An 18,737-nucleotide genomic window follows, 5' to 3' on the forward strand; every position below is an offset into this window, starting at 1 on the left:
TATATGTTGATGTATTTATCACAGTTTGTTTTGTATGTATAGTTAAAATTGAAAAATTAAATAAAGTGTCCCTTTGTTGGGACATTAAAGAAAAAAAAAAAGAATCAGATACAGTGTTACCAGTCTCCCAAACCAAAAGCAATGGGGTAGAACACATGAGTAATGCACTAAGCTGCTGAAACAGATATAAAGATTAAAATAAATACATATTCCCAGTTATTGATAATCAAATTTAGAGTTAAATCCTTTGGGAACCAAAGTATTCAATTTGAAAATCCAATACATTTCTTGACAACACAGTAACCTGTATCTGTCTCCACCTCTAGTGGGTCACTTGACCTGTTCAATAGCTTGCCATTTAAATAAACTTACATTCTTAAGATGAATTTAAATAAAATGCCTAGATAAGGCTGAACAGGTACTATCCCCCGAAATGTAGGACAAATGCTCTCTTAGGGCCAGATTACAAGTGGCACATTAAATGTTACGCTTGAGCAATAAGTGGTTTATTACTGGTGTCTGCATGAGTCAGAAGTAGCACGTGTATTACAAGTTGAAAGTAAACTTGTTTGCTCAAAAGTTACTGAATGTAACTCGTGTTGGCTTATTGCGACCTCAGAGCCCTGGTTAACTGTTATGCTTAAATAAAAAGTGTCACAAAAAACATCAAAAAATTACATTAAAAAGTACATTTACACTCATAATAACACTTTCTGATAAAAAAATATTTAAAAAAAAATTGCAATCCAAAGTCACAAGGGCTTAAAGATATGAGGACTCTCAGGTGTTAGTGAAAAAAGGCTGCAAAGTGCTTTAACACAGAGATACATATATATATACATGTCTACAAATGGCTTTGTATATGTATAGATGTGCTGAACTGTGTAAAATTTAAATAAAATGCTTTAAGAATCATGTGCGCTAACCCGACCATGTTAAGATCTAAATTGAGAAAAGTGATGTGCAAAACATATATTTTCCATTCCTATCTTCTTCACATAGAAAATAATGTACATTGTATTATTAAATATATATTTCTACATACTGTAAATCTGGTACATAAATGCATAAATACAAATGTTTACATATCTAGACATATATAAGTGGATTGGAGCCCTTTGCTGTTAAGTAGCTGAAAACATGTAAAATCATAGTTATGCAATATTTATATTTCATAAAGTGTTTAACTGTGTATGTACTGTATATATTTTACATTCTAATGTTCTCCACATAGGGGAATATGTTCTATTTATTTATAAATAAATAAATATATATATATATATATATATCTGTATATATAATCATATATATGTATATATATATATATATATATATATATATATATATATATATATATATATGTTTTACCACAAATCCATCAGATATATATACATAGAAATATTTATTTATGAATAAATAGAACATATTCTGCTATGTGAAGAACATTGGAATGTGAAATATTAATATTTTCATGTTGGGTTAGAGCACCTGAGAAAATGCGATTGTGTTTACGCTCAAGTAGGGTGTTTTTTCCACTTGTCGTGCTCAATCGAAGTCTATGGGAGACAACGTTAACGTGATCGTTATATTCAAAGTTTGGCTTTTTACGAGCGTCGGGTTAGCACATGAGTGAAACTTTTTACTTTCAACTTGTAATACGTGCGGTATCCAAAGCGTGAATATTTTTTACAATAATATAGTAACAGGACTTGCACCTCCTTCTCCCACATCTAAAAGTGCCCCTAAAATACAACCAGGAACTTTTAAATATATTTGATTTCAAAAGACTAAGTGACAAAAATTTGCCCAAGGTAAGATTTTTCAGATATCTGAAACCACCTGTTCCTTTTTGTTTTCTTCATTTTTAAGCAGTTTGTTATGGTCATATACCTGTTTTAATGGATTTTCAATAAATATATAATATAATTGTTACAGTGGAGGGCTTTATGGCCTTCTGTCTATACCCTTTTAGCAGTTGGGCCTTTGTTCAGGAGTTGGGACACATCATTTTATCATTGTATATATGTATGTATTGGGTACTTATAAAGTGCGGCTAATCACCCGTAAGGGTCTCAAAGTGCTGCTCATTTTATCAACCTCAGAAAGGATGAAAGGCTGAGTGGACCTCGCCGGGGATCAAACCTGCAACCCTTGGGTTGCTACAGAGCTCAGCCACAGTGCCTTAGCATGCTGAGCTATCTATAAGAAAAAAAAATGCATGATGCTCCTGCCTTTTACCCAACTCAAAGATGCCAATGATGTCCCACTGTATGGTACTCATAATGTCAAGGGTGACAATATGCATACATTTTCTACTGTGTATAGATATTAATTTGCTTGGGGGGGGGGAGAGTGCGCATCCTTTCCCCTCCCACTTTCAGAAAGTCATATCTATACATAGATCGACCAGGATTGTGCTGAGAAGCTCAAAATCTTCTGACTCCAAATTTGGGGATTATGCTCCATTATGGTCCTGACTGATACCCATAAAATGACAGTGATCAGAAAAAAATGTTCACATCTACAAACGCTAATTTATTTTTGTTTTTGCAAAGTAGGATAAAAATATTTTTCAAGTTTGCAGAGTGACTGAAGTCTAGGCCTTTGTGTTTAGGATTTTAAAAACTGGTTAGTTTATTCAGAACTATAAATAGGTGTATCATTTACCTTCTATTCATGCTCTGAAACTAGTTAATTTCCAAGATAAAAAAATGAATAGAATGTTATATTTAGTAGTACAAAAAAAACCTCACCTGTTTGCAGAGAGTCACTGAATGGTGATGTTATCTGATAATCTGTAGTGTTTATTGAATTTAAAACATAAATACATCTGTACTGGGCTAAATCCTTCACAGGTTCTCTGAAGGTCATTTTTAAGGATTTTTTTGGAGCATTGTAATTTCTGATTTGATCCATATTTTCATAAACGGAAAAGTATCTAATTGTGTAATCCTCATGTGGTTCAGGTGCAGTGCAAGTAATTATGTACAATCCTTTTTCTGCATCATCTTTCTTCCAGGAGATGTCAGGTTTTTTAAGGTCTGGAAAATCACAAGATACATTCGTGTATAAATAATACAGAAACTAACATCAGTAAAGAGTAAAATAATAACAAGCATAAAACAATATGTGTTGTTTCTGCTTCTTAAAAGGCCATTATAGTAAAAACAATGACATGATCTAATTCCTTAGAGCATGTCATTTTAAGACTATTGACCCAGGCCTAGACTACTGTGTGTCTAACCACCACAGAGGTGTTAAACGCACAGTTGAAATACAGTTCAGAACTCACAGAGCACTGCTGGTCCAGAGTGGAAAACACTGCTGACCCAATCAGCAGTGCTAGTCACACAATTCAGATGTGGAACTAGCACTGCTGATAGGATCAGCAAATTTTTCCACTTGGAATCAGCAGTGCTTAACGAGTCCTGAGCAGTATTTCTACTGTTAACTTAAATTCAATAGAGAATTGAATACAAGGATACTATAATAGCACTCCTAAGACTCTGTGAACAAATTAGAACGGAGAACTTGATAAATCACTTGAGTTTAAAAAATATTAATCTTTATTAGAAAATAATTAAAATAATGGGTATAGTTAAAGCTAAAGTGTTAGCAGAAAAATAGTGATGATTTACATCAAATTATTAGTGGGTTGGTGCTGGTAGTTAAAATAATGCAGGCTCAAATTGGGTATAATTACTGGTTCCTTGTTGGTGGCAGGATATTAGAACTTGTAGGTCAAAAGATGACAATAGTTTAAAACCCAATATATTAATTCCAAATTATATTTTGGTTACAATAAGGATATTGTCACTCTCCAATCTCCATTATTGATATGGGACCTAAATAATGTCAGTTCTAATATATAACGTTATAATATCAATATTGAGTTAAACTGTTCATTATTATCGATTGTTGAACAATATATCAAAGTATTATATTAGCTGGTTTATGTGTATACCAATAACAGTTTACCACCAATTGATATTGGATTATGAGGATAGCTTATGAGTTCAAAGTTTATTAGCAGCTTTTATGTATTGCAACATGTTTAGTGTATACTTTTTTATTTTCACAATAGCCCTCTTATCACTGAATCTTTGAGTGTTTATTAAGGTATGGTACTAATTGTAGTGCTTTGGTTCATACATTAGACCACCTATGATAGGGTAGTATTTCTTGCTGATACCCCCACTCAGGATTCAGGAGTGACAAGCTATGTTAATGAATCACTCTTGTCTAATATTACAATAAAAAGTGCCGGTCCACTTGTATGAAAAATAAAAAATAAATAAAGATTTAGCTGATATTAACAATTATTACCAGCTGGATAGTGAAACATACGCTTTGTTCATATCATTGTGTATATTAATATATTATACAGAATTGCTATTAGGTTATTAAAGGGTTATTAAAGGGTTAATGGGCTTAAATATCTATCTCTGCACAAATCCTGCTGAGCGTCAGTGCCTAAATAAAGCGTGTTGTGGGTACATTTGGTGCCTGGTAGTAGTTCATTATAGACTCAAATTTGGGTTAGTGGTCATACCTTCTATGAATGACATTCTGATATGCAGTTGTGTGTCTAATTAACGTACTAACCTACAAGGTCTCCTGTTGATAAATAACGGATAGTAATACCACATTACGCATTATACAGTTATGGATGCCGAGTAGAACGAGTGCAAAAAACGATATTACAACTTACTGGTCCCACAATAATATAAGAGTAACTTTGTGAAATATATAACAAGACCAAACGTTATTACCAAGCGTGAGTTAATTATCAAGCTATCAATAGTTGGTAACATCAGCTAGCATGTAATCTCTATAATAAGTGGACCGACACGCTCTAGTATTTTACCAAATAATAGTGACAATTGGGACTTGTATCGATGCCTTCTTAGATCGCATATTTAATGAGCAGTTACTTGTATAATTAACGTGAGAGTTTGTACCGGTTTCCACCTGATATACAATTGGCTGTTATATAACAACACGCTTTATTTAGGCACTGACGCTCAGCAGGATTTGTGCAGAGATAGATATTTAAGCCCATTAACCCTTTAATAACTTAATAGCAATTCTGCATAATATATTAATATACACAATGATATGAACAAAGTGTATGTTTCACTATCCAGCTGGTAATAATTGTTAATATCAGCTAAATCTTTATTTATTTTTTATTTTTCATACAAGTGGACCGGCACTTTTTACTGTAATATTAGACAAGAGTGATTAATTAACATAGCTTGTCACTCCTGAATCCTGAGTGGGGGTATCAGCAAGAAATACTACCCTATCGTAGGTGGTCTAATGTATGAACCAAAGCACTACAATTAGTACCATACCTTAATAAACACTCAAAGATTCAGTGATAAGAGGGCTATTGTGAAAATAAAATGTATACACTAAACATGTTGCAATACATAAAAGCTGCTAATAAACTTTGAACTCATAAGCTATCCTCATAATCCAATATCAATTGGTGGTAAACTGTTATTGTTATACACATAAATCAGCTAATATAATACTTTGATATATTGTTCAACAATCGATAATAATGAACAGTTTAACTCAATATTGATATTATAACGTTATATATTAGAACTGACATTATTTAGGTCCCATATCAATAATGGAGATTGGAGAGTGACAATATCCTTATTGTAACCAAAATATAATTTGGAATTAATATATTGGGTGTTATACTATTGTCATCTTTTGACCTACAAGTTCTAATATCCTGCCACCAACAAGGAACCAGTAATTATACCCAATTTGAGCCTGCATTATTTTAACTACCAGCACCAACCCACTAATAATGTGATGTAAATCATCACTATTTATCTGCTAACACTTTAGTTTTAACTATACCCATTATTTTAATTATGTTCTAATAAAGATTAATATTTTTTAAACTCAAGTGATTTATCAAGTTCTCCGTTCTAATTTGTTCACAGAGTCTTAGGAGTGCTATTATAGTATCCTTGTATTCAATTCTCTATTGAATTTAAATGTAACTCTGATACTAAGCACCACACCGCAGTTGAATATAATATATATTTTTAGGCCAATTTGTCCTAATCATAGATGGTTACAAGACTTTAAGTATTCATTTATAGTGGTGCCATCATTAATTTTTCTCTTGCAACAGTATTTCTACTGTGTGTTTAACCCCTTTGTGGGGGTTAGACACAGAGTAGTCTAGGGTTGATAGTCTTAAAATGACATGCTCTAATGTATTAGGGAATGTATTTTTTTTTACTATAATGGCCCTTTAATATTTGTAGGAAACTGCAAAGTATTAAGACAAGACAATTCATATTTTATTTTTTACTTTTTTTCATGTTTAAGTGCCATCAGTTATTAGAACTGTACATAAGGAAATAGGAAATAATGCCTTAAACATTATTCTAGCTGTATTAAATGGTATTATGTAATATACATTAAGTAAAGTTGTATAGTATGGCATAGTATAGTATAGTAAAGTATAGTTTAGTATACTATTGTATGGTGCATGGTATAGTATGGTAAAGTATAGTATGAAATTCTAGAGCAAAAGGAAGGAAAACGATTGTTTAGTATTAAGTGTCTACTTGCTGACCTAAGTAGTAGTGCTTAAAGGGACACTGAACCCAATTTTTTTCTTTTGTGGTTCAGATAGAGCATGCGATTTTAAGCAACTTTCTAAATTACTCTTTTTATCAAATATTCTTCATTATCTTGGTATCTTTATTTGAAATGCAAGAATGTAAGTTTAGATGCCGGCCCATTTTTGGTGAACAAACTGGGATGTTCTTGCTGAATATAAAAGTGCTGTCCAGAGTTCTGAACCAAAAAAAGCTTAGATGCATTCTTTTTCAAATAAAGATAGCAAGAGAACGAAGAAAATTTGATAATAGAAGTAAATTAGAAAGTTGCTTAAAATTGCATGCTCTATTTGAATCACAAAATAAAAAAATTGGGTTCAGTGTCCCTTTAAGCATTTGCAAAATTATTCAAATAGGGACAAATTTCACACATTTGTGAGTGTATCCAAAAAAGAATGCTTTTTTGCACTAATTGCAGAAATTATCAGAAATTGTAGTAAGTTAAAATATAAATTTTATTTTAAACTTAGTAAAAGGCAGCAAATAGTGGAAGTATCATGCTGCTCACACACACGTTAAAAACACATCACCTGTGTTAGTGTTATTCTAATATTGTATATTGAGTCAGTTATATAGTGACAGGAGAGATTAGTAATTTTGGTTAAACTAGTAGAATGGTGCTCAATGAATTGAGGCAAAACAACAGAGGGCGCGATCCGATATACGGTGTAGTTTTTGGCGCAAGCGAGGGAACCCGCGCAGCCCGTAATTTCACCTCGCAACTCCAGCTATCACATATACTGCGCCGTCAGATGCTAAACTGGCGTAAGTATGAAAAACCGGCGATCATCTAAAATGTGCGCAAATACACATTTTAGTCGTCGCAAGTACTTACGCCAGTATTTTGTTCACGTAAAGTCTCAATAAAGAGTAGTTTTATGCAAATTAGGCTAACAATCGTAAAAAATAACCGCCAGTTCTAAAAGATGCGCCACGTAATTACGCTATTCAAAATTCATATATAAACCCATGCGCAGCCACCATTTTCTTCAGTGTGTTTGGATGGTTCATTGAACTACAGCACACTACAGTGAGTTGAGAGTTATTAGTAAGAGCAGTGAGAGAGGCGCAGCATAAAAGTTAGTTAGGTCAGATTTTTGTTTGGGTAAGCCTGTACATTTACTTACACTTTTTTTTTTACATATTGCACACATTTTGCATACATACATATACAAAATACACAACACTTTTTTTTTCTAACACCTCACACATTTTATTTCTATTTTACAGTGTGATAGGCTGAGCGTTTGGTTGTGATTGTGTGTGATTGAACTGGGAGTGAGTGTGAGTGTGTGAGTGTGTGTAGTGTGAGGATGGCAGGGAGAGGTAGGGCGGAGGGTAGGAGGGGAGTGGAGTTGCAGGGAGAGGAGTATTGTAGTGGACAGGAGGAGCAGCAGGGTCCCCATCAGGGAGTAAGTGGAGTGGGGAGAGGGAGAGTTAGAAGGGATGATGGGAGGGGAGATGCCCCGAGACTAGGCACACTTAGAAGAGGGACAGAGGGTGCACATGGGGACAGAAGGGGGGAGGAGGGAGAGGATAGGGAGGAACCCACACCAGGGACATCTCAGGGAGGAAACCAGGTGGCCACAGACGATGAGTGCATGAGATGCCCAAACTTCTCATTCGATGAGAATGTTGCGCTAGTCCAGGCCATCATGGACAACCACAGTGCCCTCTTTGGCCAGGATAAGGGCAAAGGAGTTGCCCAAAGGCGTAAGGCAGCATGGTTGTTGGTTGAGGATGCTGTAAACAGCGTGGCCCCGCAGAGGAGGACTATCGAGGGACTGAAAAAAAGGTGGAACGATTGTAAGAGGCGGGTGAAGGAGAAGATGGGCCAGGAAGCCATGCACCAGAGGGGAACAGGCGGTGGTCCACCCCTGGAAACCGAATACAACACCTGGCAGGAGATGATACGCAGGTCCCTGAGTATCACAGCAGTCCAAGGACTTCCAGGGGCTCATGACTCAGGGGCTGCAACCTCAGCACAGCATGCTGGTGAGTAACATCCCACACACCAGTATTATATGTATTTGAGATATAACATCCTTTAATGTCACACATTCATGTACACAATGAGGAGCATGGTATTTGGCCTACTAACAAAAACATCTACAATTAGATTTCACATTAAAGGGACATTAAACCAAATTTTTTTATTTCATTATTCAGATAGAGAATACAGTTTTAAACAACATCCCAATTTACTTCTATTATTTAATTTGCTTAATTATTCTGATATTCTTTGTTTATGAAATATCAATGCACATGGGTGAGCCAATCACATGAGGCATTGATGTGCAGCCACCAATCAGCAGCTTCTGAGCCTATCTAGATATGCTTTTCAGCAAAGAATATCAAGAGAATGAAGCAAATTAGGTAATGGAAGTAAATTAGAAAGTTGTTTAAAATTGCATGCTCTATGCCCTGTTGGCTCAGGGTTCCGGTGGAGAAGGAGCAAAGTATGTGCTGTAGCTGCTGCTTGGCTCAATACTCCAGTCCCATAGCTTCTTGGTGGTGAATCCTCGCGCCTTACCCCATGTTTGGGGCTGCTTTCTTGGACAGATTGAGACATCATCTCGGGAACCCATAACAGTGATATTACATCTCACTGTGTTGGCAAACAGGTTACCTGGAGAGACCTGGAGCTTAACCTAATTATTATAACAGATGGCTTAAGGGGTTGAACTGGCTTCTCTTTACCTACTACTGATAAACCCCGTTCTCTCCTGAAGGGGACAGGAGCAACATTATACTCGTTTTTTTTTTTTAAAAAACCACTTCTCTTAACTACTTCTCAGCAAAAACATATAGAATAAATCTACCTGTCCTCTTCCCCCTCCTGTTTGTGAATAGCCGTCTCCCCCAAAGAACAGTCATTGTGCAAACGCTGACATACCTCTGCAAATGCCAACATACCCGAGCTGGCCGTGGCCCTTCTGGCCTGATTGACTCCTACCTGTCCTCCTGGCCTTTCCCCCTCCTCCCCCACCGGTGCTGCGCGGGAGGAGGTGAGGCTGTATCTGTGGGGACGTACATAGTTCTTCTTTCAGCTTACCTGCTTGTCCCCCCCTGGCTACTGCGGTGCTCGCTGAACCGGCTCTGGCCCTAAGTCTTATTAGCCCTGTGACACCTGAGGCTTCCCTGGCTTGAGCGGGACCCACTCGTTTTTTGCTGCCTGAATTCTCTCCTCCCCCACCGGTGCTGCGCGGGAGGAGGTGAAGCGACACCTGTGGGATCAGCCACAAACCACTACCCTGCTTACCTGCTTGCTTCTCCTGAACTCCGCTATGCTCGCTGGGCCGGCCCCGGTACAGACGCTGAGCCTTGCCTTTCTGAGTTGCCTGCTGCTTTCTTGGCTGGACCGCGACCTGCCCGCATCTCAATATCTGCCCCCCCTCCTCCCCCACCGGTGCTGCGTGGGAGGAGGTGAGTCGGCATCGTTGGCATACGGATTGTTCTTTGATGCGTCTGGCTGCTTCATCTGGTTGTTCCGGCAGGATTTGAATTGCCGCTGGCCGCCTTTTGCCTGGGCTTCTTGTGCCTCCTGTGACCGGTCCCGGGTCCGACTCTTCCTTGGCAGCTGCTCCGCCTCCCCCCCCACCGGTGTTGCGTGGGAGGAGGTGAACTCCTGGATAGTGTTCGAGAGAGGGCTAGAGGGACGGTTTTGAAATTGTACCTTTTCTTTGTGGCTTACATCTGCCCGGGTTTCTCCCTCCGCCACCTATACCATCTGCTGAGAGGAGGTGAATGCACCCTGGGTCACACGCAGGGGCATATAACTGGAAGCCTGCTTTGTTTCTTCACGAACTAGCCTGCGGCACAGTGAGTACTTCTTGGCTAGACACTCAACCACTGCAGGGGGGCGGCATGCGAAAAGGTAAGCTCTACAGGTTCTATTTTTGTTATTTGACCTAAAGGCTGCCAAGGACATACCAGGTTGGGGTAAAAGACACTTCTTAACTGGATTAAGGATTACAATTAAATTGGCACAAAAATACCTTTTCTTTCTAAAGCCCAATACATGGAAAGTTGTGCTATTGAATCAAGATCTGAGTTCCCCATTTAATCTGGAGGAAATATAAAAGAGAAGGAGTAGGAGAGGAGTGATAGAGGGGAAAGAAGAAGAGGAAGACAGAGGGGAAGAAAAAAGGAGAAAAGTCACATAAGCACTGGTTTAACCTATACCAACACTTGGGGACTATAAAGCTATTTTGTTAAAATAATTTACTAACTCACAAGTTTTGCATATTTAATATATAGCCCAATACATTCTGAGAACACAGGACTGTATAGATCTAATTTCTGCTGAGTACAAGAAACCGTAAACAGTTAATGTTTCATTTTGTATAGCTCTATTTTATTAGAAGGGAAATTGTTTTAAAATTTGCTACTTAATTTCTATCTTCCTCCCCCTTGAGCATACCGCTATCAAAACTAAGGAGAAGAAGGAGGTTTGTCAGCTTAAATATTAAGTCTATAGATGCTCCTAGAATCCCTCTATAAACCACCTTAAATCTTTATTTTAAAGAAAGGAGAGGAAAGAAAAAAAAGAGAAAAAGAGCAATAGAACTAACCCTAATAGTCAGAATTGGATTACCACATTAGATGGGGCAAAAGTTCACCATAAAACTACTTTAGTTTTTAAAAAGGCTTCTAGTCTAGGAGCTTTATAAAACATATTATATGTTCTAAAACTACACTATACAAGTAGTTCTATCAATTCTAACTTTTATAACTTCTTTTGTTTTTACTCTGGCTACTGATACCCCAGATTAAGAGATAACTGGAACAAAGTGGCCGACTAGGATTGACAAATAGATTCCGATTTAGTACCTGCACTAATATACCCTTACACTTAACTCTTAAAACACTTTTAAGGCCAGCTCACACTGTAGAAATCTGTCACATAGCGAGTAGCCTTATATCTACTGAATTCACTTTAAAGAGAACTAAGGGAAAACAGGGCATTGTAAACTTCTTAAAGGAGGAGAGAGAGAGGACAGGGAGGGGGAAGGGGAAGGAAGTGGGAAGAAAGGGGAGAAAAAAATACATGTCTTTTTGATCAATATCTGTAAAAGGCGCTTTCTGCATCTTTTTCCTCCCTTGATGATTTAATTGTCAATTTAATATTTAGGTTTCAGTATCACTTTACTTAGTACAATTTAGAAGAACTGTTTGCCTTGACGTAGAAGGTACCCTAAAAATCTCTTTTTTTCTCTCTCATAGCATCAAAAAGATAACTGGACTTTATTGCATAACTATCAGAGATTAATTTTTTCAAAATATTTTTAGCCCTAGTAGTTTATACTTCCCCACATACGGCTATACTATTACATCTTTTCTAGAGGCTAAATTACTTTTGACTTTATCCCACATTTGGTAATACACTTAAAATCGATACTTACTCCTTACATCTTTGTGGGGGGTCAAATTTCTTTAATTTCAAACTCGCATAAATTTTAAAGGTAATTGTAAAAGGGCCGCTTTATACACTTTTACAGATTTGAAGAAAAAAACTCTCCTGTCTCCCTGACACGGCTGCCTGATACACTTAACTCACCTTTTCTTTTTTTTTTTTTTTTCCTTCTTCTCCCACATTTGCACTTCACCTTCACATTTGCCCCGCACTCCCTACCCCCCTCTTTTTTTTTTTTTTCTCTGATTGGGTTTTTTCCCCTTAATATAATAAACAATTCTCACTTCACTTTGTTCACTTATAGTTTATGGATACATTTTTTCACCCTCACGGTAAAACCTCACCAGCGGCCATGTCGGTCAGACAAAGAGATAAGAAACATAAATCTGCTCCCGAAGGTCCAAGCAGAGATGCAGGTACCCCCCTGTGACCCTTTAAATTTGCAAGAACATATTGATGTACAATCTTTAGTCACTAAAATCTCTGACGCCCTCACCCCTAAATTTGACTCTTTAAAAAAGGAGCTCAAACAAGACATCGCCTGTCTAACTTCAGAAGTCAAACAATTCGCTGAAAGATTTTCTGAGGTTGAGCAAAGAGTCTCGGATCTTGAAGACCTGGTCTCAACCCAGAATGATAAATTAGAAACTATATCTTTAGCCCTTACTAAAGCACAAAATAGAGTTGAAGACCTTGAGAATCGCTCAAGGCGCAATAATCTAAGATTAATTGGTCTTCCCGAGGGAAAACAGCCAGAAGATTTTAACAAGCTACTTACACATACTCTTCCATGTTTATTACAGATACCCGAGAACTATCCTAAAATAATAATAGAACGTGCACATAGGATAGGACCAATTTCTTCTGCCAATATTAATAAGAGGCCAAGACCTATCATAGCTAAATTCCTGAATTATCAGGATAAAATCATGTTCCTACAACAATATCGTAAACATCAACCCCTAATGGTTGAAGGTGTCAAAGTCTTTATCTTTCAGGATTATGCAGCAGAAACGGCACAGAAAAGAAGAGAACTGGCCCCAATGTGCACGAAATTCATACAAGGGCTTCGTGCTACTATTATGCACCCTGCTAGACTTAGACTGATGATTGACAACACAACACACTTTTTCGATACAGCTGCTGAAGCAGAAAAATTCTACTCTATTAATTGTCCCCCTTAAAAGAAATTAAAGTCCGGGCCTCTTCAGGTTAGGGTAATAAACGCCATGGGTGGAACAGTTACCTTTTACTGTACATGGATGTTCCCTTTTTTTTTTTTCTTTTTTTTTTCTTTTTTTCCCCCTCCTCCCCTCTTCCCCTTTCTCTTTTCTTTTCTCATGTTTCTTTTACCTCTCTTTCTCTCATATAAAAAAAAACGATGACTGTGGGGCACAAACTTAAAATGACCTCATGGAATATTGGAGGTCTCACTTCTCCGATTAAACGGAAGGCAATACTTCTTCAATTAAAAAAGATTAACACCAATATAGCCTTCCTACAGGAAACACACTTAAAATCTGAAGAAATTTTAAAACTTAAATCCTCCTGGGTTAAAGATGTTTTTTTTCCCTCCACAGTAAAAAGAAAGAGCGGGGTCGCGATCCTTTTGGGGAAGAAACTCCTCTATGAGGTTATTCAGGTAGACACGGATCAGGAAGGTAGATATTTAATGCTAAAAATTAAAATTTCAAAAGTGCTATATACACTCTGTAACGTATACGCCCCAAATGTTTTTAACCTCCCATTTTGGGAAACACTGCAAAACAAGCTTCTCTCATTCGCAGAAGGCTATTTACTGCTGGCTGGCGACTTTAATATGGCTCCCCAGCATCCCCTTGACAGGCTCAGGCAGAACTCTGCCCCAGTTAAAACCAAGAGAGACAACCTAGAGTCTAAATTATTTCTCAAACTTTCCCGCAACCTAAAGCTTTGCGATATCTGGAGGATTCAAAATCCGGATCTTAGAGACTTTACATGCCATTCGAAAGCACATAAATCGCTTTCAAGAATCGACCTGTTCCTGATTGATGAAAGATTCTGTAAGTCAAAAGTAGCTGCTAATATTCTACCTATTACTATCTCGGACCATGCCCCGATTACTCTCGAACTTGACTTAATCCCGTTGGGGAACAGGAATTTTGGTTTTTCTTTCCCTCGTTATCTAGCAAATGACTTAAAATTTTAAAATTGGCTTATCTCTAGATTTCGGGAGTATGCAGTCATTAACCTACAACATACTTCTAAACCTGCTTTGTTTTGGGAAACTGCGAAGACGGTCCTTCGTGGGGAAATACTAGCCTATACTATTTCTAGATCTAAGAAAATGAAAAAAAGGGAGACCGAGGCACTAAAGGCCGTCACGAATGCATACAACCGTTATATTTTATTTAAAACATCCGAAAATTGGTCTAGTTATAGCGCGGCGTTGGCGGAGAGAGACTCCCTCTTGCTCTACAAAAGTACCCAAAGAGATCTTAGGTTGAAGGCTAAATTATATCACTATGGTAATAAAACAGGGAAGCTCCTAGCAAATTTAAAGAAGATTCAAAGAGGCTCATCTATAATAAAAACTATATCATGTGGTAATAAAAGCTTTAACTCCCCCAAAGAAATATCCAGAATATTGGCAGAATATTATGAGTCTTTGTACTTTTCTAAAAACTCTAATATCTCACAGAGGGAAAACTTCTGGAATCAAATAACCTTTCCAACCCTGACTTCGGACTCGCTGGAAATGTTACAATCTCCCCTTACCGAAGCAGAAATTGCCACAACGATTCAAAATCTCTCCCTTAATAAAGCATCGGGACCTGACGCACTTCCAAATGAATTTTACAAAATATTAGCACCCGAGATAATAAAGCATTTAACTCCACTTTTTAATGATATATACATCTCAGGTAATACTCCAACTAAGGAATTTACTGCATCCTATACAACTCTTATCTTGAAACAGGGGAAAGATCCAGAAAAAAAGGAGTCATACAGACCCATCGCACTCCTGAACACAGATTATAAACTTTTTACATCTATCCTATCAAATAGACTTCAACCTTTGCTTTCTTCTATTATACACAGTGACCAGGCAGGTTTCCTCCTAAAGCAAAATTTATCTGCTAAGATAAGAGAGGTATTCATGACAATAGAATACCTTAACCTGCTGGATTCAGGGGGGACGGGGGGTGGAGGACACTTCTGATAAAGCAATTATATCCATTGATGCTGAAAAAGCGTTCGATTCGGTACATCATGACCACTTGTGTTTCACGTTACAACAATTTGGCCTTGGAGGTAATTTTCTTCGCTCCTTTAACAATTTATATAGTAATGCATATACAAGAATCTTAGTTAACGGGGATATGACATCCGATATAAGACTGAGGAGAGGGACTAGGCAGGGGTGTCCTCTCTCCCCTCTTTTGTTTGACTTGGCTATCGAACCACTTGCTATCCAGATTCGCCATCAACTCGAAGGGATCAAAATTAAGGGGTAAGAATTGCAAATCGCATTATATGCAGACGATGTACTGCTTTATATTTCCAATACGGCTAGAAATATCCCAAAACTTCTTGCTATTATAGATCAATTTGGCTCCTTTTCTGGATACAAAGTAAATGTTTTAAAATTAGAGCTCTGCTGGCTTAATCATACCAAAGATTCTTGTGCAAATATCCCATTTACTATAGTCCAAGATGCATTTAGGTATCTCGGTATATGGATCTCCTCCAACCCTAATGCCTGGTACGATTTAAATGTCCCTCCGGTACTTAAAAAAGTCAGAGAAGACTTTAAAAATTGGCAAAAACTCCCCTTATCTCTGTCAGGTCGCATTGCACTTTATAAGATGACTCTCCTTCCAAAATCCTGTATGTACTTCAGAATACATCATTTATCCTAAAAACAAAAGATATTTTATCTTTTAATTCAGCGCTTCGTTCCTTTCTGTGGCAGAATAAGAAACCTAGGATCTCCTTATCTAAATTAATGCTTCCTGTGGAGCAGGGAGGACTCTCTCTGCCAGATATCCGTTTGTACAATATAGTCTTTCAGACTAGAGTAGCAATAGATTGGTTAACCAATGCTAACTATGTAACAAGTCTTGATCTTGAAAAAAATATAGCCTACCCATGTTCTTTGATAGCCCTATTACATTGTGATAAAAATATAATTCCACCTATACTAAAGAAAATTAAGTCTATCTACAATCCAATCCAGATGTGGAAAAAGATATGTTCAATGTTACATATTCAGCCTAGAACCTCGCGATATTTACCTCTCTTAAATAATCCACACTTCCAAGCTGGTATACAATCTGCTCTCTTCTCTAAATGGGAATCCCTGGGCCTTCAGAATATCTCCCAACTACTTGACTTCCAAAACAAATGTATCAAAACCTTCGATTCTCTTAAAAAGGACTTCCATCTTCCTAATAAAACATTTTTCGCTTATCTGCAAGCACGACATTTTGCCCTTAAATTAGTAAATGATTTCGGTTGGGAATCGTCCCTAGGTTTACTCGAGAACTGGATTCTATTAGCCAAGAACGGCTTACTATCGATTTCCTATATATACCAGAGATTGGCCTCTCTTAACGGCCCAGAAATATTAGAAAATCTGCAGGTTAAGTGGACAAACATACTATCAGAGAATCTAGGAGAGACCCCTGTAATTACCTTATCAATTCAAGCAATCGCACGTGCCACTCTCTCCGCTACGTGGAGAGAGACACATGTTAAACTATTATTTATGACGTATTTTTCCCCAGAGAAGGGAACTAAATGCCGAAGTGTTACCTTTAATAAATGTCCAAAATGTTCGTACCCTTCGGCTAACCTTATCCATATGTTCTGGTATTGTCCAAAAATAAGGAATTGTTGGCTGAAAACACAATACTGGATGGTCAACTCACTAGGAATATCTTCATTATCATTCTCTCCTTTAAATATAATCTTTCCACTGGAGGACTTTGGCCTCCCCCGAGATAAACTCAAAATAGTCACTTTGGTAATTCTCGCTGTCCGATACTTAATATTGAAGAAATAGAAATCGCGAGCAACTCCAAGTATATTAGAGGTAAAAAATTGTTTGAAGAAACAATGCATAATAGAACAATTAGATACCAACCTACAGAATGACCAAGAGGTGAGGAGTTTTTTCTCTAAGTGGTCAGACTTTATTAAAGCTCTGCCCACAAGTGAAATTGAACATTTAATTTATCCCTTTAGAAATACGGAGTTGGTCCTCCTGGGAATTTGGTAGATCTTTGCAGTTAACAAATGAACCATTAAGGCTCTGATCCTCTCTGTCTATCTAGCCTGGTTTCTTTTTCTTTTTCCCCCTCTCTTCCCCCTTTTTTTTTTTTTTCCATTTTATATGGTTTGTTTGTTTTTAGTTTTTATGGTTTAAGATATTTAATAGATATTAAATGGAAAAAGGAAAAAGAGGTAAAAAGAAAAAAGGGGCATCAGGTAGACAGGTTTAAAGTGTCATGTTGTGTATTTGATGAGAGTTAAAATCAGGAATGTATTTTATAGTTTAGACCAGGTTCTGTCATTATAAGAACTGATCTTGATGTTTTTCTTTTCCTTTTTTTGATTTTTCTTTTTCTCTCATCTATACATGAAACTATGTTGTAATAAAACTCCTGATGCTTGCCAATAAAAAAAAAAAAAAAAAAAAAAAAAATTGCATGCTCTAGCTGAATCATGAAAGAATAGTGAAATACTAACATGTCTCAGAGTAACACAGGCCACAAGCCACATGTAGAGTTTTCAGTAAATGGACACTATAGCCATCACAATACTTTTAGCTCAAGAAAGCACGTTATGTGCCTACATCAGGCTAAAGGAAATTGTGTGACCATAATGTCACTTAAAGAACACATTTTCTCCATCATTGACATGTACACATAACTATTGTATGAAACACATACCTGGATACTGCGCATATTTAAGTCCCTCATATCACAAATCACAATGTGCACATGCATGTTATAGAGTTTGACATGAGAATGAGTATAGGCCCTAGCATGTATCAATGTACATTGTATGCCCACATGGACATATATATGATTGTACTAATCCCTCTCATCATTTGACTCCTCCACAGAACCTCCTGTCACCAGGGTGCAAACAGGCATGCAGCCACCTCCACCACCAGTCCGAGGCATGCAGCCACCTCCACCACCAGTCCGAGGCATGCAGCCACCTCCACCACCAGTCCTAGGCATGCAGCAACATGGACAGTATGCTCCCAGGCATGAGCTGGGTTGGATTGCCTCTGTTGAGGACCCGGACGTGATGCCACCACCATTGGCAGATGAGCCCTGGCAAGATACCTGGCCTGAGGATTATTCTTTTGGCTTTGAGGGGGAGCCAAGTCAGTCCCAAAGGGTCCATGTCTTTACCCCCCCCCAACACAATATCAGGCCAGTCATGGCTTTTACACACAGGAAATGCAAACTGGACAGGCTGAGTGGGCGCACACTAGTTGTCAATGGGACTACCAATCCACCCGGAGAGCTCCACCATCCTCTTCCCTTGGAAGAGCTCCACCATCTGAAGATGAGCATATAGCTGTATTTGTCCCTGAAGCACCAGCAGCTGTATTTGTCCCTGAAGCACCAGCAGCTGTAGTTGTCCCTGATGCACCAGCAACT

The 18,737-nt window shown here is 37.6% G+C and overlaps 1 protein-coding gene across 1 annotated transcript in view; it reads right to left on the reverse strand.

Annotated features, from left to right (window-relative positions):
* Positions 1-18,737, reverse strand: part of LOC128638649 (uncharacterized) — a 426,945-nt gene that overhangs the window by 44,935 nt on the left and 363,273 nt on the right. Inside the window, exon 4 of the mRNA XM_053690744.1 lies at positions 2,754-3,041. Coding sequence (XP_053546719.1) covers positions 2,754-3,041 — 288 coding nt within the window. The remainder of the gene's footprint in view (positions 1-2,753; positions 3,042-18,737) is intronic.

This window comes from Bombina bombina, chromosome 8, assembly GCF_027579735.1.
Source record: "Bombina bombina isolate aBomBom1 chromosome 8, aBomBom1.pri, whole genome shotgun sequence".
In the NCBI taxonomy this organism is placed as follows: Eukaryota; Metazoa; Chordata; class Amphibia; order Anura; family Bombinatoridae; genus Bombina; species Bombina bombina.